At 37.4% G+C, this 21,879-nt stretch overlaps 1 protein-coding gene across 5 annotated transcripts in view; it reads left to right on the top strand.

Moving 5' to 3' along the window:
* LOC142365620 (protein ARK2N-like) overlaps positions 1-21,879 on the top strand; it is a 69,749-nt gene that overhangs the window by 35,669 nt on the left and 12,201 nt on the right. For 3 of the 5 annotated variants that reach the window (XM_075446575.1, XM_075446576.1, XM_075446577.1), the window contains 2 exons: positions 16,145-16,327; positions 20,623-20,749. In XM_075446575.1, coding sequence (XP_075302690.1) covers positions 16,145-16,327; positions 20,623-20,749 — 310 coding nt within the window. Of the gene's footprint in view, positions 1-4,160; positions 4,211-4,360; positions 4,362-5,828; positions 11,507-16,144; positions 16,328-20,622; positions 20,750-21,879 lie in introns of those variants that run through there. The other 2 variants (XM_075446579.1, XM_075446578.1) reach the window with 2 other exon arrangements.

Below are 21,879 nucleotides of genomic sequence, written 5' to 3'. Positions count from 1 at the left end.
ATCACCTATTTTAGGACATAAATATGAATTTGTTTACGCAGGTGCCCAGGCTATATCCACACAGCCTTTTAGACAAAGCTGTTACGATTTTCCTATGTCACAAGGATCTATAATTTTTATACTTTTAATTTTCTGACACATTCGTGTTAAGATTGGAGGCAGCAAATTATAGGGGCATTCTCATTATTTTATTAGCAAAAGAAAGATGAATTCTTCAAGTTTTTTGTCTGCTGAGTCTTTGTTATTTTATTAGCCCAAGTGGCGTGGACAGGATTTTGTGTGAATTATTCTTGCAGCATATTATACCATAGAACCGTCATCATATGGCAATCAAAAATAAAACCACATAAAAATGAACTTTTTGACTTGCCAATTTTTACTGGGTTGCATGCCTTTTTGCCTCTGTGCTAGAAGATTATTTTTTTTTTGAGATAAATATCAGCTTACATAGGGCAAGAACATTTAAAGGAAAACTGCAAGAATTAGTCTTAAGTTGCTGAACTAATGTTTGCTGGATGAATTATTTAAAATATTTGCAGCAGATTTAAAAAAAAAAAAGTTTTAACTGACTTGATTGTGGCGGATTATTCTGTCACCATGAGAACTGGCATTTTTCCGACATATTGCTAGGAAGCAGGTTGTACAAAGGAAGTTAATGTTTATTATTAGGAAGTCTGGGAAAGGCATAGTCCTCCTATAATTATTGTGTAGTAAACTTTTAATAGAAGTTCTAAAATTATTTTTACCAATTTAGTAATTAGTCAAGCTTCTAGCTTTCATAGTTTTGTGCCCTTTTATTTACTATATTTGCACTTTGGGCAATTAAAGCCTGATTTAAAGCCTGTTGAAGAAGACTATTTCATTGAGTTTTGGGACAGGGTCCTCCCTACCCCTAAAAAAACCCCAAACCACACAAAATAAATCCCCCAGATTGTATTCTTTAAGTCATAAAAGTACCTTGTGACTCAGAAAGACACCATATGGTAATTTCAGATCTGCCTAGATTTCTGACTTCTGTTGTGGAGATCTGAAACCATTCTAGGGTACTTTCTCTGTGTCACTAGGCTCTTCTGTATTTGAGCTCTCAATCTTAACCGCGAGATGGTTGCAGTGAAAAGGTCCCATTGCAGCACACGAAAGAACTTGATGACTTAGTGATGATTACACCAAGGCCCAATTTTACCTGCAATGCAAGATGTGGGAGTGCAAAAACCATCCTGAGGAACAGTGACCTTATTTCATAGTACGTATCATCTGCTTAATACTAAATTACATTTAAGACATTAAAACTTTTGAACTGTCCTTTTGGAATTAGGTGCAATGTGTACCTGCCACACTGCAGTTTTTCTTTAAATAGAAATGACTTTGGTTTGTGGGAAATGAGAAAAATATTTTTTATAGAGATAAGGACAAGGTTGGTCAAAAATGCATCCTGTGCTACTTGTGGGTTAATGAAACGTTGTGGTCTTAACAGATGCAGTGGAGCTGTGAATAGGACTTCCAGCTCTCCATCACAGTGGTAGGTTCACATGCCATCTGCGATCCCTCTGCTTGGAACTGGCGAAGTGCTTAAATTATTTTTTTTTACTAGAAAGCTGCTTTAGTGCACTTAGCATTACACTGTGAATATCCTCAAAATTTAGGGGATGAACACGTAGTTAGAAAATAATACAGGGTATCAAAAAGCATTACTAGAAATTCAGGCCATGGGTGTCCTCTGCACATAGTCAAAAGCTAAGAGATTTAACTTGAACTTGAGTATCAAGAAACTACAGTGCACCTGTGAGGGACATAAGCATGGAAAAACTTTTGCCTTTACTTTTGAAAAAAGTCTGTACATGTTGTAGAAGAGTTTTACGGGTAGCCTGTGTTCCCTTTAGTCTTACTTTATTTCGACACCTCAGCTATAGTGTTGGTTACTGTCTCAACATAGCTTATTATTGGGACTGATTTTCAAATGTCTCTTGTCTGAAAAATAGCTTTGCCGACAGAGATGCTCTAAAATTTGTAGTGACAGTTAATTTAATGTGGCCTTTGTGTACAAAGGCTCTACATACTCTGTCTCTTCACCTTCTGTTGACACCCGTAGCATTACAGAAGACAGTTCACTTGTCTGTGGTCTGAAAATTGAAGTGCCACATTTGAGAATACAGTAGTCTTTCATGTCAGTAAAGCTCTTCCATTTTAATAGTGCAGTTATTTTTTTCAAACCATCCACATGATTGGCACAACTATGTTTGGCTAAATTAGTAAGGTAAGGAAAATGTTCAGTGAAATACATAATAATGCTATGAACATCTATAGTGTTACTAGCTTCATTTTGTGCGTGCACCCAAGTTGTGAATGGAGCAGTTGTGCCAGAGAGTCAGTTCTCTCTGCTGAACTCAAATGTAATGTGGATTAAAATACTAACAGGCTTGTTTTTCTTCTCAACAAAGATTGAAGAGTAAAGAGTTGAGATCTTACTGGTGATATTTTAATACAAATATGATGAGCTTAGTTGGAGCTAAGCATAATATGATATGTTATTCTGAATATATTATATGGCGTTAATTTATACCTGAAAATACAGATTCAATCTGAAACTTCATGGGTGCTACTGAGAATCTTTTCATTGACCTGGGCTCTTTAATTCAGGGAATGCCATGATTTTTGAATTATTGCAGATGAGGAGCAACTTCTTATATTTTAATGACTGAGCCTCTCTGGCACGTAGGATTTTACCATTCTTAAACACCAGACAGCATTCATGGCATAAGAGGATGATCTTGGAGTCCTGAAATAGGTTCTACTAGACCTGCTGCTATTAAGTTTTTTCCTTTAAACGATTTCAAATTTAACCACACAAATTAACTCTGAATGAAATTGGCATGAGAGCAAGTCTGGGAATCAATATTTATTTCTGTGTAAACACTTTTCTTTGCAAGAAGGGGAGGGAGTTTTAAAAGTTCAAAGATAATATGAAAAAAGATGGGCGTTTCACCACCATTGTGCCTTCTACAGCTCAGAAAAATCTGAATCGAAATAGCAGTGACTCATGTTTTAGGCTTTCAAAAAAATCTGTTAAAGTTTCAGTGTTGATGTTGAAAAAGGTATTGCAGCTGACTTTGTTTAAAAAAGAAGAAAAGATATTTTTAATATGCAGAAATCACAGTATACTTGAGGGACTCTCAACCAGGTTGCTTCCTCCTAAGATTTGTGCATAGACCTTGGATGAAGCATCATGCAAGGGATGAATTTGGTTGAAGTAATCCAGCATGGCAACTATATTAGAAGGGGGGGGGGGGAATAAATCTGTTAAGAGTGATTTGCAGTAAAATACTCATTTGGAAATATCAGGTAGCATTACGACACGGAGGAGTCCATCATTGCTAATTAGAATGAAGATGCAGCATATCTTCTTATATTGTTACACTGTCAGATTTCCTACATTATTGGTCATTATTTGGATAGTACTTAATAGATCCCATAAAGAGACAGCATGGGGGCATTTCTTAGGTGCTGTTTTGCAGGAGGTATCTTGATAATAAGATATGATTCTTGGCTTCTGACCCCTTTGTGATTGCAAATTTCTTCACTTTATAACTTGGTGTAAGTTCAAAAACTATAGAGCTGTAAGTTTACAAATAGCAAAGAGACCAATTAGATAAATGCTAACTTTTTGATATAGTAAAAATGCATTTTTAGACTTAATTTTTTTTAACACTGAAGGCCACCAGTAAAGAAAAGGTTGAATAAGGCTTGTTGTAAAAACTGCAAGGGAAGCATTTGAAACATTGATTTGCTGCTACTGTAAATTGTAGATATGCTATGAATGATGCCTTTTAAAAATAGTATTGCAGGGTAATATATATTTCAATACATTGTCTCATCAGTTTACAAAACAGTTTTGTCAACTTTGACCATGCTACTTCGTTCTTAACTTTAAAAGCTTAACTACATTGTCTCGTATATTGCCATCAATAGTTTTTATTTAAATTGCAATTAAAACTTACTCAACATTGCTTAAAGGTGTATGATTGTAAGCCTGGGGAAGTCAGAAAGACTGCTGTTTAGTGACTTGATCTTGGGATAAGATCCCTGACTAAAGACTAATAAACGGAATCATGCTGGATGTTCAACACTAGGAGTATATGAACAGAAGAATATTTTTTTTTCAGGGAGAAAAAAGACATATAATATACAAAAGGAACCACGTTTTAGGAAAAAGGTACCATTTTGCTTACTTTTAGTTAAAATGCAGTCGGAGGAAAGTAAATTAGTTGCTGTAAAGTAATTTATTTTTGAGCAGAGGACCCGAATTCTGAATTTCCAGCCTGTCTGATAGGTAAACAGATGGGAGAGAAGACTTAAAAAGTAGGGTTTTTAATAGAACACTTTTGGCCCCCGACGGGTAGTGTTGCTGCTGCTTGGAAATAAGAGAATAATCCTAGACTTTGTTTAGCAGTTACTGAAGGACTTATGTATCCCTCATTTAAATAGCTCCTAAAAAAAATGCATTGTTTAAGTAATACTGTAATTTCATGTACACAGTGAAATCCTAATAAAGATTTAGTGCCTTACGTTTTTATTAGTAAATATTTGCTTAGGTAGTGCAATGATTTCTCGCATTCTTAATATATTTTCTATTATTCTTAAGCTAGAGGATTCCACAAGTTTCACATTTACATATGAAATTGTCAGGTTCTATAGCTGCTTTGTGTAGTTTAATGTGATGTTTGTCTTGTTTTGGAGTTACCTTAGGTAATGTTTGTGTGTTCGGACAGCATGCAGACATTGTTTAATGTTCCTCAAACAGGTATAGAGCCTCGTTTTCTTGGGGTTTTATTGCTTCCTAGAGGATTCCTGAGGGAACTCTAAACTTAAAAATATAGATACTACTGCCTTTTCATGTTGATATGCAGAGTAAGATAATGAGGACGCCTTCTCGCTGCTAAAGTTCTTCCTGAGAATCCCAAAGCCAATCATTTTAACCATCTTTTTGATGGATAGAAGGAAGGAGAACAATGTCCTTCCAGCTATGCCCTGTCCGTTGTCTGCCTTGCCTAGAATTAGCGCTGGAAATACTGCCTAGCCGGTGGCTCATGCGATGGAGGGCACGCTTCCAGTTGGTGCGAGGTTGATTGCTCCTACATGTTGTGTAGATGTAGCTGTGCCCATCAGACTGAGCAGAGGGGGCTTTCACCTTCGTTTATTAGCACAGCATTCACATATCTTTTCATATTTGTGTGTTCGTGTTGTGTGTTCTCTTCATTGGTGTTTAGTGTATTTTCCAAAATTAGACCAAGAGCTTTGGGCTTGGCTACTTTAGATGCTGCAATCGCTATATCAGCCTTTATCTCTTATCTTGTGTACAATTTTGTCCATGTTTAACAGTCCATTATAAAAGGGTTCAAGTGTGTAAGTAAAATATGCATAGCTATTCAGGTTTATCAGTTAAACAGTAATATTTTGGATCGCAGCTTAACAGAACTAAACATGTTATTGTATAATGGTTTTGACACCTTCAGTTGAATTCAAAACAAATTGCAAGGGAATTGGACTAATTTGGTTTATTGATTAAAAAAAAAGAAACCTTTGTGACAGAATTGTCTGAGAATTCTCGAATAAAAATAATTTTGAAGCCAAACTTTCTATTATAACCTCAGTGAGTGTAAACATTTTTTTTATGGTAATACTGTTGGTTAATATTTGCTAATTCCTTGCCCATTGTCATATCCAAGGAACACAATTAGAAAAGTTTGTTTTCCTGAGTTAACATGCCTTAATAAACAGTGTTATCTTCTTACTTAACGATGTCTTATCAAATGGCCTCAATGTCTTTAAAGCTGGCTTCAGTCGTGCTGGGCGATCTGGAGGAGCGACCAGGGAAATCCCAGGATTGCTTGACAGGGGCACCGTGTGGGATAGGAACTGCATAGGCAGTGTCCTGGAAGAGGCCATGAACTGCTTTGCTGAGATGCAGAGGCAGACAGAGGAGAAATTTCGTGTGTGGATAGAAAAGTTAACCCGTCTTGACACGGATGAAGAAAGCAAGCAACAACTGGAGCCCAGGGAACCTAAAATTCAACTAGTTGGCCAAAGAATCCCCCCTACCACGCAGTCAGGAGCTTTCATACAGATGCCTGATAGCCAAGTACTTCCACAGCAGTTGTGTAATTCTTACGTAGGTTATCAAAATATCGATGCTACGCTGGAGTTTCCAGTGACTTTTAATAACAATTTTCCACCTGTCTTTCCAGAGAATGGGAATATTGCGGAGCCTGACCTGAATTAATCATAAACTTAAAAAAAATCTGATCTTTGCAATCTCAATGTTATTTTTGATTATGCTAAAAAAAAGGTTTGCTTTTCTCTTCATATGTTTGTTTTGTTTTTTCCTCTTTTGGGTTTTATTACCATGGCATTCTTTTTTTAATTTATAGATAACATATGTAGTTTAAAAAACCCCACAGTATACCTACGTGCATGTGCCAGCACACACATACAACCACCTTTAAAGGTGTGAGGGGAACCACCCTAAGCTTTCATCACCAAACTTGGGAAAATATAACTTAGAATCCCTGTTTAGATACCCCAAAATCAGTAGAGCTATGTTTGTTACAGTAGGAGCATTCAGAGTATTCATCCAAATGCTCTTTTTCATGTTAAAACATTAAATATAAAACTTATTTCCTTATATAAAAGATGTAAAGTACCCTAGAGTACCAGATTACATACAGACCCATAACATTTCCTTAACTATCTCTTTACTCCCAAGTTTTGCAGCTTGAACATGTCACACATTAGGTTTTCTTCTTCCTTTCTAGGCAGAAGTAATAAATAAGCTTACCCTGAAGATTTAGCTATATAGAACAAATGTGCACAACTGATTTTTTTCTCTCATTTAGTAGTTTATTTTCTCTCCAGAGTTTTTATTAATGTCACTGCTGTGTTGCACATGGCATATTTATGGAAGCAGCTGTCTTATATTGTGTGCACAAATATGCACATGTATACATATATATGTGTTCAGTTTGGGTGGAAGTCATCTCCTCTAATTTTAGGTGTCTGGTTTGCTGTTCAGTGGATCTCCTTCTGAGTCAATGGGAAGAGAGAAGCGCCTACAGAGGATACCTCCTGGCAGCGTCTGTCTTCCATGAGTTGTCTAAACCTCCCTTATAAACAATTTAGAACAGATAATTTTTAGCTAAAGTTAGGTGAGATGAATCGCACCCAACTGCATGTTCATGCATGCCCAGTGCACATGAAGCACTGCTGCTTCCTTCTGTATATACGACCAAACCGCATCCTTCGTGCTGGAGTAAAAATAGTTGTGTCGGCCCTCAGATAAGCAGCTGTTGGTGGATGGATTGATCCTTGGCACAGGAATTTAGAGGAAGGCTTGACAGTCAGATTAGTAAACACTGTGGTGGTTCGAAGGGATGGGCTGCTGGTCTGGGTCAGACAGCAAGAGCTCCTTCTGAACCGCATCTGAATGCCACTGAAATCATGATTTACTTGTGATGGGGAATGCCAGAACATTAGTTTAGTTTAAATAATACAATATCTTGCTATTGTGTGGATTTTTTTATACTGATAGTTATCCTGAATAGGCAGGCTTGAAACTGTGATGTTTAAAGTAGGATTAATTTAAACTGTATATTAGAAATCTCTATTTAATTCTTGCTATTATCACTACACACAGGGATTTTTTTGGTCACCTCTCCATTAAGACCTTTCTTCATGTGAAGTAACTTATCTGTAGCTACCAAAAATGTATATTTATCATCAGTTAGAACTTGCTAAAAGTTTCTAATGCAAATTAATCAAAATTCTAATAATGGAAATTGAAAGTCTTTGCATAGACATAGTTTAAGTAAAGACAACATTATAGGTCTCCTTTAGTTCTGTTATTTTGCTTTTTAAACCACAGTCACTTTTTTCCCCATGATTATTTTAGTGTAATTCCTTTTCTTCCTGTTGGAACTAACCCCTGTATCTTCTGTAGGTCTGTTTTTTTGTTCCCCCCCCCCCCCCCCCCCGAAGTCAGTGGGAGTTTTTCCATCAATTTATAAGGGGGGTTGGATCAAACCTGTAACAGGAACTCAATAAATGCTTTTTGTTATCAATATAACACTAACATGAGTGTTTTAACATTATTCTTGGTCTAGGCTTCCTATTTTTTAAGTATGTGATGCCTTCATTAAAAAAAGTGTTAGAGCTGTGTTATTTTCAGAGTAACTGTTTGAAAGACTATGCAGGAGGTAATTTTTAAGTACTGGAATAAATTCTTTACGGATCACCTTCATGCATAATTTTGATACAAAGATTTTTGATATGAACTTGTAAAAAAACTCCCTCGTCTGTGTGCATTTCAGGTAAAAGTTGAATGAGTTATTTTATGTTTGATTGCAGTTTAAAATAAACTTGTCCTCATCTGCTTAAAATTTAAGATCGTTCAGGAAAGATTAGTTGCTGATGCAAAAAAAAAAAATTGGATATTTCTGGTGTTCATAGATTTGAGAGATATATATACACACACCTTTATGACGATAAGAGCAGCATATTTTAAAGCATGACAACTTTACAAGTGTTCCCATGCATGCAGAAGCAGCTTTTTGCAGTGACTGGTTTATTTTAATGTGCAAGAGTCACTTAACTCAGTATGTCTGTAAGCATGCCCTTAACATTTTTTTTTATAAAATAGCGTATATGGAGCAATTAGGTATTTCAAAACAAATTGTGTAAGAAGATCAGCTGAACTTATTTAGCTCTGAATGAAACAGACTTTTACATACTGATCTCATAAACGGATAGTAACTTTGTTAGGGATTTAGCCAGTGACATTTCTGCCAACTTTCAATGTCTTGGTTAGGTAATCTTTAAAAAAAAAATTTGAAATAATTCAGTGTATTAAATGATTAAAATTTTTATTTGGTTACTATAGGCAAAAATTAAAAACTTTCAAACATTTTTATCTGTTTATGTTAACTTTTTTCAGTGTAAGTAGCTATGAATGTGAAAGAACAAGCAGAGGATTATAGCGGTTGAGCATGCAGACTTTAAAGCTGTATTCTTTCTAGGATAAAATTATTCTAAGACATCCATAAGACTGAGGGAATAGTTCATATTCCCTCAAGACCAATGGATATTATTTTATTTGGTTGTTCTTTTCACTGCCTCAAAACTGGAGCCAGATTTTCAGCTGTCATAAATCAGCTCCTTTGAAATGAAAAGTGTGCAGTGATTTACACAGCTGAATATCTTGTCCATTAGCTTGTTTTCCACATGAAGAAGTGTGTTGCTCCTTCTAGGAGCTGAGAGGGGAACCCTACCTTTCTGTTGTTCAGGTGTGGTATAACCTACCTGGTGAAGGATTTGGCAGGCTGTGCAATTAAACAGGAGCATCTCTCTTCTTGCTTTGTATTAGGAATTTGAAAAATGCAGTGTTTCTTGCAGGCTCAGCTGCAGGTTCTTCCCCAGGCATTTGTGCTGCTTCCCTCCCTTGCGTGGGATTTGGTAAGGAAAGTGTTTTATTTTGGGGGGGGGGAGGTAATATACAATATAAATTAACATAAAGGCAGTGAAACTTTATCAGTGTTTCTATTGCAAGAAATAACTGAGCAGGGAAAAAAAAACACCTTAAACCTTTCAGATATACTGCTCTTCAGTGTTATTTTTAACAGTATCAGGACAAAATAATTCAGGCAGAAATATACATCTCTTTTTTTTGAAGTTCACAGTGTCTTTTAGTGCTTCTGCAGGATTGTTAGGTTATTTTATCTGAGCTGCTAGAGACTGGAGAACCAATCTTAACTTCAATGAAATAGGATTATATTTGGCAGTTATTTTAAAAATTGAAATGTATTTATTATCACTGATTTCTCTTGTTAATATATTTTGTCTCTTCCTGTAACAATGTACTGTAAATCTCTTTTTTTTTTTTAAAGTAATTTTTTGAGGGCATTAAGAAATTAAATCCTAGCCCCATTAAAATCAGTAGAAAATTTCTAATTTCAATGGGGCTAGCATTTCACCTCATTAGAAATTGAACTTATTCTGCAGTTTTTGGTCAGAGAATCCTTTAGCTGACTTCAAGGGGAGTCTTTGCCTGATGAATGTGTGCAAATCAGGCCCACTGTGTAGATGCTTTTAAGATAATCAGGGTCTGCACTGTGACCACTGCAGTTACGTTTGGAAGCATTAGAACAAATGCGCTGTGCAATTTGTACTGTAGAAGCTGAAATACTCAGGCTGATTGATGGAGACGGACAGTACCTTGCAAAACATCAAGCTAGAAATCGGTCTTTCTCACAAATTTTCTTAGTCTCGTAGCATTAGATCAGCAAAATGAAGGCACATGGAAAATAGGCTTATTAAGTTAGAAGCGATTTCAAGCGCTCCATTAAATCTTGCAGGCTGATTGAGCAGGGGATCAGTCCGGACCATTGAAAGTTTTGCATCAAGACTGTACTGGTCCTTCCAGGGGAAGATGCAGTTTGTACTTGCAAAAATGTGATGGTTTTTGGAGGGGTGCGCGTGGGGTGTGTGTTTGCCTGCCTTTTCCTAATGTAAGTTGTATTTACATAGGGATTTTTTTTAAAAAACTTTCATAGCTATGTAGGAGTAGGGTGTGATGGTTTCCCAAACCCTCCTGATACACTTTTTCAAGTAAAACTGGGGAAGAGATCTGGCTAATATATCTGCTTACATAATTAATGAATCATTAGGTGGCATCAGTGAAAAATCCTATTGTGAGATATAAAGTGCACGCCACTTCCTGATATTTTCAATACACAGTCGTGTTCCATCTGCCTTTGCTTAACGCACAATGAAGATGACTTTATTATGACTTAATATATGATTTTGTAAAACAAATCCAAGATACTTTCCAACTAGTCATCAAAAAGCCTGAAAAGAATGAATGTTGATCAGCAAGACTTGAATTTTTGAGATCTCTTTTGATGTGATATATTAAAAATGATCCAGTCTGAGAACAGATACTCATTTGGTCATGTTGTTTTGATTTTAGTATTTTATTATTATGTTAAAAAAAACAAACACAAAAGCTTTACTGTGTGAAATGAAGGAAAATGTGAGGAAAGTGGATTCATTGATAACTTTTTGTTCACTTGATGATTTTAGAGAGAATGTTGTTACACTACTATTGTTTTTTATTGTATGTACAATGTATTCTTTGCCTAACCCTTTGCCTAACCCTGTAAATTGTGAAATGTAACTACTGTAACCTGAAAGAAATAAATAAATATAAATAGTAATGAAGCGTTGCATGTTGCTAAACAACATTTAAAAAGCACAGCTCTCCTGCCCTCCATCCCCCTTTGGGAACTGTTTTAGGGTTCAGCTAGTTTATGCCATTTGAACTGCACATACTTTGTGAAACCACAGCTCTGGATCATGTCTTAAATAATACCAGGTTTGTATTGTTTATCTAAACCAAAAATACTGTCACTTCAGCCTGTAGTTTTGTATATGAAGCCTTTCTGTTTGGATCAAAATTACTGATGTGTCTACTGTAAAACTATTTTGGCAGGTCAGTTAAGATGAATCTTCTAGGTTTTGGCACACAAAATATGATTATTTCAATTACTGTAATGATCATTTGATCTTAAAATTTATGTAGGTATTAAAGTCCATTCTATGTTTTGCTTAATCTTGAAGTAAATGGAGTTATCTCTTAAATTTAAGTGTCAAGTGAAAACGTGAGAGCATTCTTAGATCTTTTATTATTTTAAAATGTCTCAGTATTCTCTCTTGTTATATAAAAAGAAATGCAATTTAGTTTAGACTACTGAGATGGAGACAAAGCAGTACTCATATTCACAGTGAAGATGCAGAGGTGAGGCTGGAAGAAGCCCTATCTCCTTGGGCTTGCAAGTATCTGGGTGACTGTTGCCTTTTTAGATTTTTGCATGTTTCACGTAAGCATTCCTAAACGCTATTTTTAAACTCCTCCATAATTTACCAGTTAAAAATAGCTCAGTAATTTGAGGGGAATGTTGTTTTCAGCAAAGCTGAGCTCCTCTGCTTGTTACCCTTGAGCATGCTGTAAATCTCTGCTTGCCTCAGTTTCCCCCATAGGCATAAGGAGGTTAATAACCACCTTGGAGCTCTGACATCTACTAATGGAAAGCTTTTTGTAAGAATAAAGTGCTGTAATTATTATTGCTATTATTATTGTACCTGTTCTGTCTGTTTTAAAGCTTAGGATGAAATTCACACCTAAGTAAGGCTCCGTATCTCCTTATTGCAAAGACACTGATGACTCCAGAGGGTGATTCAGACTGCCAAAATTAGGCTTTTGATTTTCAAACTATTTCAATCAGGGTAGTCCCCAGGAGATTTCAGTCTTTTTCCGCTACTTTTAGAGAAAATATAGTGAAGTTTAAATCCCATTCCTAAGGCTGGATTTCATTTTGGTGGACTTCAGCAGTGTGAAAGTTGGGTGCCTTGTTGAAGGTGGTTGTCTCGGCTCTTTCCGTTTACTGGGGAAGGAGGAGAGATGATGCTCCAGGCTGCAGTATCCAGGCTGAGATTACCTGACCCTGAAGTTTTTCTCTCTGGCTACAGTAGGAGGGAGTTTAGGTGGCAAGCTAAGTCTGCATGCCTACATTTAAGAAAGCTAAAGAGAAATAATGACTTAAAGGACTAAATTCCCCATTCGGGTTCTGCTAGCTAATACCTTTTGATTCCTATGATAAAGTACCGCTGTGCAGTGATACACAGCTGTTTCAGCACAAAGGTACAGTGCTTCTTATAGGATCACTGCTTTTATCCTACAGCTGGAATTTTATGGTTGATTCCCCCTTTTTGCTTGTGCTGCCCTTATAATGAATTAAGGAATAATAGGAATGTGGATCTTGCAACACAGTTTAGATCACTGAATGTTGAGATGTGACCCTATGAAAAGCATGGGAGTGGCTAGCAGTTAAGAAATTACTGAATTTTCTACATTGCAAGCTTAAAATGGAAGTTGATATGTGTAGACCTGGATTATTGTGCATGTGGCCTCCAATTCAGTTGTCCTAAGCAGAATTAGTTTTGACGAGCTCTGTAAATTAAGGGAGAATTGGACACTTGGAAATACTGTCCCTGTGATGACCTCTGCCTTTTTTTAAAAAACAGTTTTTCCCTCCCCCTGTTAACATTAAATGTCAACAGCTGTATTTTGCTACTGGTACTTATTAACTTTCAGTCTTGTTTTTTTCAAGCATTTATTGCTTTAGAAATGAATTAAAGCTTGTCACCAGGGAAATGTAAGTCTTCCAGCTACCTTGGCTTCTCAAATGGCACAATTTTTCTTGAATAGATTGTTTAAATTACTGACCAGGGAACCTCCTAATTGTGCTACATTAAATTTTGATTCTGGTATGGTTTGTTTTGGTGCCTGTTTTTCTATCTGTTGAAATCCTGTTACAGTCAGTAATTACGAGGAGTGGCTCTATTGTAAAGAAAAAATGATGTTACAACTATGGTTGTAGTTAATCCTTTTACGTTTTCAGCCTGAAAGCATATTTGCACTTATTTCCTAGCTGAAGCCAGTTGTCCTTATTTCTTGGTACCACACATTCACTTCGCGTCACATCATCGGATGATCACGTAGTTGGCTGGGGAAGTATTATTTATTTCCAAATTTAACCCCTCCTGTCCTGTCCTTGTAGCACTGAAAATGAACCAGGCTTTTGGGAATGAAGGAGTTTTAGAGAATTTTTTTTATATGCCTTCACTGCAACTTTCATGTGGTTGTAATTGTCTGCAACGTATATATTGGTTTATTTATTGGTTGGTTTGGGTTTTCTTTAAGCACACATAGGCATTTATTGCTTATTTCTTCTTTTATATGTGCTGGGAATCCTAAGATTTGTTGCAGCATCGTGGCAATTATCTTGGCCTTGTTGTTCATTTACTGGTGATAGGTATGGATAACCCTGGTGTCAGGGGCCTTTCATTTCCAAATCTGATCCTGAAAGGCAAGGCTGAGAAAAGCAAAAATAGATCTCTGCTGTGATTGCTTTGTAAATAGGCAGCTTGTTTTTTCTGGATTGTTAAATTGGTGGCTATTACACTGACAAATATAATTACAGTATGTAAATTATATTGAAAATATTTTTGTCTGTTTGATGTATACTAAATTTAAGCTAAGTTGTAAGGTGTGCTGTTTGGAAGTGTGGAAGATACAAGAGTGGAGCTACAGATAACAAGTTTATGCTTGTATTTCCTACTGATGAAGACTTTCACACAAGTTATTTCTGTGGGTAGGTGATGAGAATATCACTCTGCATGTATATACATTTATTATACATTTTTGCATGATTTATACATGTAGGAGTGGTACAATTTTGACTTGAGACTATTGGTGCCTTTTGTCCAAATATAATTTTACTTGTGTAGACACGTCTAAAATCAAATTTCGCTTCTGCTTTTGGAGACCTTAAGAAGCGAGAGAAGCAAAGACCTGAAGGAACAGTACATAGCTCCTGAAATTTTAGATAACATATTGAAAAAATGGTCAAATAGTCAATATTGTACTTGACCCTCGTATCTTCTGCACTCAACTGTTTATTTTTATAGGTCACATTACATATGTTCACTCTGAACTCTGATGATAGGACTGAAAGAAAACATGCCTCTCATCATTCAATCCAGTTATAGCTTCTGCATGTAATTTAATCATCGGCTTTCACAAATAATTAACTGAACATCAGCTAGCTTAATTTTGAACTTGGTATTCCATTATTTTGTAATTCCATTTTTAAAAGGCAAAGATTGCCTTTCAGTTAATTATCAGGACTTCTTTTCCAGTCATCATCATCAGCGTTTCATGTTGTGAACAGTTTGGTATTTAATACACTGGCATTTAACTACCCATTTATTTTTGTTGGGTCTGTTTTAAATTTGTAATATAATATTATTTTATGAAATTGTTGTTTTGGAGGCAGGTCTGCTCGGAAATGTCTTGTGAATGTCTTCATACCTTGTTTCAAAACTGATCTTTAGTACGACTTGAGCAATATCGTCGCTCTTTAATGAAGTGTGTTGCTAATCACAAAATAGGCATTTCTTAAAATAGTGGGCTGAATTATGTTTACAGGGACCAAGTTAAAGAAAAAACGGCAAAACAAAAAAAACACCTCACCCTAAAAACTTCAGTGGAAACAACTTCAGAGAACTAAATTTGAAACTTTTAGTTCTTTATGTTCTTTCTGTTTTCAACAGCCACTTAACACTCCCAAAAGAAACCAGTCTTTCCTGAAAAGTCATTTCATTTTATTCTTTGTTACTTTTAAAGATTTCTTTAGTCATTTTGTAACTCTGAAGGTCCTATCTTCCTAAAGACATTGTTAGTTTATTATTATTTTATATTATCCCATACAAATTATACCCTTTACGTATCATACCCATAAAAAAAAATGTCCTGAACTGCCAGAAGTTCCTTGGAGTTAAAGAATTGTGGTAGCAAAGCTGCTTAGCTTTGGCCCAACCTGTTTTTCTATTTCATACTTGTTTTTGTGGAGGAAGTCTTGGCCCAGAGCAAGTTTGGCTTCTGCCATTTGGGGAGTGAGAACTCATACCGCTTTTATCCATTCTGAGTCAAGAAGCTGTAGCTGAGAGGAGGCATTTGTCCTTGACAGGTAAATGTTATGTAAGGAAAGTTGCCTAATGTTAAATTTATTGTTGCTGGATCAGTTATATTAAAAAGTTAGTTTGATTCCATCAACCCTGAAGTAATGTAATCTGTCACTTGAGTTTTGTAAAATTCTCTAGATAAATATCTTGTCTTGCCAAATTTAATGTTCTGTAACTTATTATTTTTTATTTAAAAATGAAGGTTTTATCCTTTTAAGATTGTAAATGTAACGTCAGATACGGAGATGTTTATGTGTTCATGTGAAAGATAATACAGAAATAACCAATACATTGATAAACGTGTTTTTCTTACATTTGTGTTTTCTGTGTATGCAAAATGTCTCTAATCTCAGACTATGTTCATTAACTGAAGTTTAATAATTTATATAATTTATAGTTTAAGAGCTTCGTGTAGGAGCTTGCATTAATCCTTAAACAAATTATTTGTACTTCTAAAGGTGTCTTTTGAAGTATGCTGATATCTAATAGCTGTTGCTTTTCTCTCCTTCTGCAGATGGACCTCCAGTTGTAGCTCATTATGATATATCAGACACAAATTCAGATGCCGAAGTAGTAAATGTGGACAATCTGTTGGCAGCTGCTGTAGTTAAGGAGCACAATAATTCTTTAGGAAATCAAGACTTGGGAGAGTCTTGGAGAACCAGAGGGCTGCTAGATGAACTGAGTGCTGATGCAGGTTTGTTTCAGTTCTCTTCCTTTGACACTTGTTCTAGCATCTCAGTCAATGTCTCTCCCTTCTTTGCTTTCAGTATTTCTGTAGTTTATTCAGCTTTAAAAGCTCCTTGTGTGGATTTTGTGGTAAAACAGTATAGGTGATTATTAAAAACGTCTGACATTTATCAGCTGTATTTTGGAATAAAAATTGACAAAGATGCCTGCAATGTATTTTTTTGACACTAATTTTCGTAATTATTTTTTCTCCTTCTTTTCCCCCTAATTACTTCTTGGAACATAGGTCTGGGGTTTTGGTGGTGTTTTTTTTCAAAAATGAAAGTGAGCTGAGCTTGTTACTGAATGGTTGATTATGATGACCCATGCCACCAGCTAGTAAACCGATCTTAATCTCATTTTAAATATTGTAATTGTCTGTGTACGTCTTTCTTGTTTGTGTCTCTATTTCCTTAAATTACAAGCATTAATTATTCCATATTCCAACTGCTTTTCTAACATACCTTAGAAAATTGGACAGAAAAGGTGCTGGTAAGTGGGCTTAGCATCAAGAGACAGAAAAGAAATTTCCTTCAAGAAAGCAAGAGCAGGAATACTGTGGAAGAATTCAGAGAATTTCCTGGAGCTCATAAAAAATTGTTCAGCTTCACTAAGTGCTTGCAACTCTTTAACAGAAGAGAGAAACAGCAATGTCAAATGCTACTGTGTTTTGGATGCAGAAAGCTAACAGAATACTTCTTATCAACTTCGTCCCGTAGCCTTGTATGCCAACATGATGCCTTCCTTTCCACTCATTTTTTTAATACACTGTTAAGATTTTTAGCTGTAGAAGACGCGGACTCTTGCCTGCCATGGTGGAGCACAGCAGATTTTTGTTTCATGCTGTGTTTTCCAAACGTAAGCCTGCCAGAAGGCACATACGCTGGAAGTGTCCTGGTAGCTCTGAGCTACTTTGCAGTGTCTATAAGGCTTAAAGACATACAACTATGTAACAGATTTTGAAAGAGATGTTCCATGATTGTATAGTGGACAGGTTCATTATTTGAGCATGAGAATCTCTGTTGCATTATTTTCGCTGTGGTCCGTGGCTGGATGTTGTTCCAGCCTTTTTGAAGCTAGCCGATGTTTTCTGAGCTCACTGGTATTGTTTGCAGGATAGCAGCTGACCAGTAGTTAGCTATTTGACGCCTAAGAAGCCCACTCCTTTATTGATTCTCTACTGCTAATTACATTTCTGTTGTGTGAAGTTAAAGCTATGGTAGTATATGTAAACTCTTTTGGGGCTCCGATCTCTACTTCTGGGATTCATTCTGGGGCTATTTAAGAGCTGGTCTGCTTTGCCACCCTGCCAGACATTACAGAATGCAGTACATCATTAATACGACTGTTATGGGTTTGTGTGGCAAGGTTTTGGTAGTGAGGGGGCTATATGGGTGGCTTCTGTGAGAAGCTGCGAGAAGCTTCCCCCATGTCTGATAAAGCCAGTGCCAGCTGGCTCTAAGACGGACCCACCGCTGGCCAAGGCCAAGCCAATCAGCAACAGTAGTAGCGCCTCTGTGATAACATATGTAAGAAGGGGAAAAACCTGCTGGAAAGCAGCAGTCGAGAGAGAGGAGTGAGGCAATGTGAGAGAAACAACTCTGCAGACACCAAGGTCAGTGAAGAAGGAGGGGGAGGAGGTGCTTGAGAGGCTGGAGCAGAGAGTTTTCCCTTGCAGCTCGTGCTGAAGACCATGGTGAGGCAGGTTGTTCCCCTGCAGTCCATGGAGGTCCAGGGTAGAGCAGATCTCCACCTGTAGCCCGTGGAAGGGACCCCATGCCAGAGCAGGTGGATGCCTAAAGGAAGCTGTGACCCCATGGGGAGCCCCACACCGGAGCAGGCTTGTGCCAGGACCTGCGGACCCATGGAGAGAGGAGCCCATGCCGGAGCAGGTTTGCTGGCAGGGCTTGTGACCCCGTGGGGGACCCATACTGGAGCAGCCTGTTCCTGAAGGACTGCACCCTGTGGAAGGGACCCATGCTGGGGCAGTTCTTGAAGAGCTGCAGCCTGTGGGAAGGACTCACATTGGAGAAGTTTGTGGAGAACTGTCTCCAGCGAGAAGAGGAACCTTCACGCTGGAGCAGGGGCAGAGTGTGAGGAGTCCTCCCCCTGAGGAGGACAAGGAGTGGCAGAGACAGCATGTGATGAACTGATCGTAACCCCCAGTCCCCGTCCCCCTGCACCGCTTCGGGGGAGGAGGGAGTGAAGTTGAGCCCAGAAAGAAGGGAGGGGTGGGGGGAAGGTGTTTTAAGATCTGGATTTATTTCTCACTGTCCTACTCTGATTTGATTGGTGATGAATTAAACTCCCTTTTCTCCCCAAGTCCAGTCTGTTTTGTCCATGACAGTAATTGGTGAGTGATCTCTCCCTGCCCTTATCTTGACCCTCGAGCCTTTCATCATCTTTCCTCTCCCCTGTCCAATTGAGGAGGGGGAGTAATAGAGTGGTTTTGGTGGGCACCTGGCATTTATCCAGGCCAAACCAAAACAATGACATTTTAAGGCAGGTTGCTATCCGTACCAGTTTGTGTGAATTGATGACCAAGGATCGTGCTGCTGTTCTGCTGCCCATGCTGTAGCATCAGTGACGCTCAGGAGTGGGGCAATGTGAATCACTGTGGTGGTGATCACATAAAGCACCCAGTTTGCGTTGCCAGCACGTGAATCAAAGCCTCTGAGCACTTCCAGTTTGTGTTTCACACTGTGCCCAGCCATTTCTAATAAAGAAATATCCGTGACCCATTTTGGGACTTTCTGGCATTCGGTGATATTTGCTGAGAACCATTCAGCTGAACTGTAACGTTAGGAAAAGTCTGTCTGGGCTATTAATATATTTTAAGTTCAGCTGACAAATCTTTTTTGTCTTGTGAGGTGGAAACTCCTCGTTGGGGGTACCTGGCAGCACACCAGTTCCCTTCCCTTGCTAACCCTGATCAGATGGTGCAGCAAAGCTCTTTGCTTTCCAGAAACTGAATGTACATAATGGGCTATGCTTGCATCTTTTCCGAGTACTTTAAGCATTTATTAGAAGGTTTCCCTGGCACTTGTTTTAAGTTTAATTTCTTCTCTCTGTGTTCTCTTGATCTACCTGGGGGTATAATCAATTCTGCATGTTCACACACCTTTGCAATTCTGTGAATCGTTATTGCATCCTCCTCGCATCTTTGAAGAGGTGTCCAGTCAGACTAGATATACATAATCTCTCTAATCTCAAATTTCCTGCCCAACAAATGATTCTTCCTCTGTGTAATACAGCTGAGTGAGTGGTTTCCAAGAAGTAGGTAGTCTCGTGGGGCTGCCCAGCGTCCCCCAGGTTACTGCTAAAGGGAGACAGTAGAAGTAATCTTTTTTTTGTTGTTTTTAGGGTGACTTTGTTGAAATCTTATTTTTTTAATTGATTTTTTAAAATCATTTATTTTCTGTAAAACAAATAATAATTTTGGCTGGTTTGTGTTTTCCACACAAGTATTATTTAATGTGTCACAACACAGCTTCACTGATTGTGATGAGGAACCTTCTTAGTGGTACTTGGCAGAAAAGACAAAACCTGCCACACTTGTGAGTATTTAGAGTGACTTGTTTGACAGACTGGTGAACTGGATAGCATTGAGGGACTGTAATAAAAAACTCACACTGCTGTATTTGGAGCTTATGGAAAACAGATTTTTTTTTTTTTTAAGTATTTGTAATAATGTTAGAGCAGATGTGTGAAGAAGTGTGACCAGAAGCTGATGGGTTTGTTGGGGTTTTTTTTCCATTGCCCAGCTTCCCTTACTTTAAAAAAAAAAAAAAAAAAAAAAAAAAAAAAACAAACAAAAAACCAATTCATTTTCCTTGGTGTGTGTGATGTTTCTTGTCCAGCCTGTAGGCTTTTGTTTGCCACAGCATCATTGAGTTTGATATATTGACAGTAGATTGTCTTGTTTCTTTATTTCAAAGAGGTTTAGGCGCAGTCTAACTCTTAGTGTTGTTGTAAAATAACAGCTGGAAAGCCTAATTACATCACGTGTTCTTGATGTGATAGTTGGGCTTTGTTCACATTTGTGTGATAAAACCATCACTAGAGCTGTTGAGACTGGATAAATCCAGTGTTCGTCCGGTATCAAGTGACGAACTGGAAGTTGGATAAGTTGATATAACAAGATTTTCCAATCTCAGTGTTTCAGTCTTTTTTTGTTAGCTTGGGAAATCCCTTTTCCAGCTGATTTCTCAGTTGTGTAAGCTGTTAAACATTGGCAATATTTGCATTTTCCCCCATCTACAGGTTATTTGGATCCAGGCTTCCTTGCAAGTGACAAAACCTCTTCTGGTAATGCCCAGATCAATGAAGAAATTAATGTTGCCTCTTCTGATAGTGAAGTAGAGATTGTTGGAGTTCAGGAACATGCCAGGTATGAATTCCTTTTTCTTGCTTTTTCCGCTTCTAATATGTCTTTCATTTTATCAGAATATCTGTATTGCCAAAATAAATAAAGAAAAAAACTGCTGACTTCCACTTCTGTAGTTATCCATCCATGACCGATGCCCAAAAGGTAGCAAACAGCACACTTGTTTTTTCTATTCTGCTGGTCATGGTGATATCAGAATGTGTTTTTCTTTAGAACATTATCAACTTCATGTGTATTCAGATTAAGCTTGTGATTTGATATCAAATATTAACAGTCTAAACATACGTAGTATTAAGATACCAAATATTGATATACCACATTTATATACATCAGGAACCACTGTTAGGAATTCAGATTTTAAGGGCTTTGTGTGAATGTGCAAATACATCAACAAAAGTACTCACGTGGGTTTTTGTTTCCTTTCAAAATATGCCCTTCCTTTAAGCATTTAATCAGCTTCCAGTTTGTTTAATTAATCATCAGTTGTAAAAATACTATCATCAACTTTTCAATGGCTAATGTCACAAGCTAACCCCTTTAGATTCAAGATACAAGAGAGCTCAAACCCCCAAAGATGAGGGTAAGGAAGCCAGACGTTTTTCTCAAGCTCAGATCAAGCTGTTCAGCTGTGCTTCAGCTGGTGTTCTTGATAGGCATTTTTTGATGTTACTCTTCATCTTTAGTCTATGACCTTTCCTTAGTTTAAGGTGTTATGAAGCAGTTGAACAAGACTGGCATTTTCATATAGTGTGGAGGGTTAATTTAGTATTATTATTGGAGGGTTAATTTGGTGTTAATTTGGTATTATACAGACAAGCTCTTTCTAAAACTAGTCTGTTGCCTGGTGGATGCTTGGAGGCAGAAAAAGGGTGTGAGGGACAAGGAACAGACCTGTTACTTGTTGTCCCTTCACCACATCTTTCTTGAGGAGAGGAAAAAAGAAAGTGCAGGACCCAGATTCCCAGGCAGCAAACTGTATAGATAGTGTGGGCACAGTCCAGGGTGGTTGGATGTGAAAAAAGGAAATTTTAAGGTGCCGAAGTCAGAGGGAGATTTAGTCTTTGCTTTAAGAATAGTGAAAGTCCTTGCATGGCTAACTCTTTTGGAAGATACTAATTCCTTAGTAGTAGCTC

This window comes from Opisthocomus hoazin, chromosome W (genome assembly GCF_030867145.1).
Source record: "Opisthocomus hoazin isolate bOpiHoa1 chromosome W, bOpiHoa1.hap1, whole genome shotgun sequence".
Taxonomy (NCBI): Eukaryota; Metazoa; Chordata; class Aves; order Opisthocomiformes; family Opisthocomidae; genus Opisthocomus; species Opisthocomus hoazin.
Note: the sequence above shows the minus strand (reverse complement) of the source record. Positions and strands in the feature narration are given on the sequence as shown.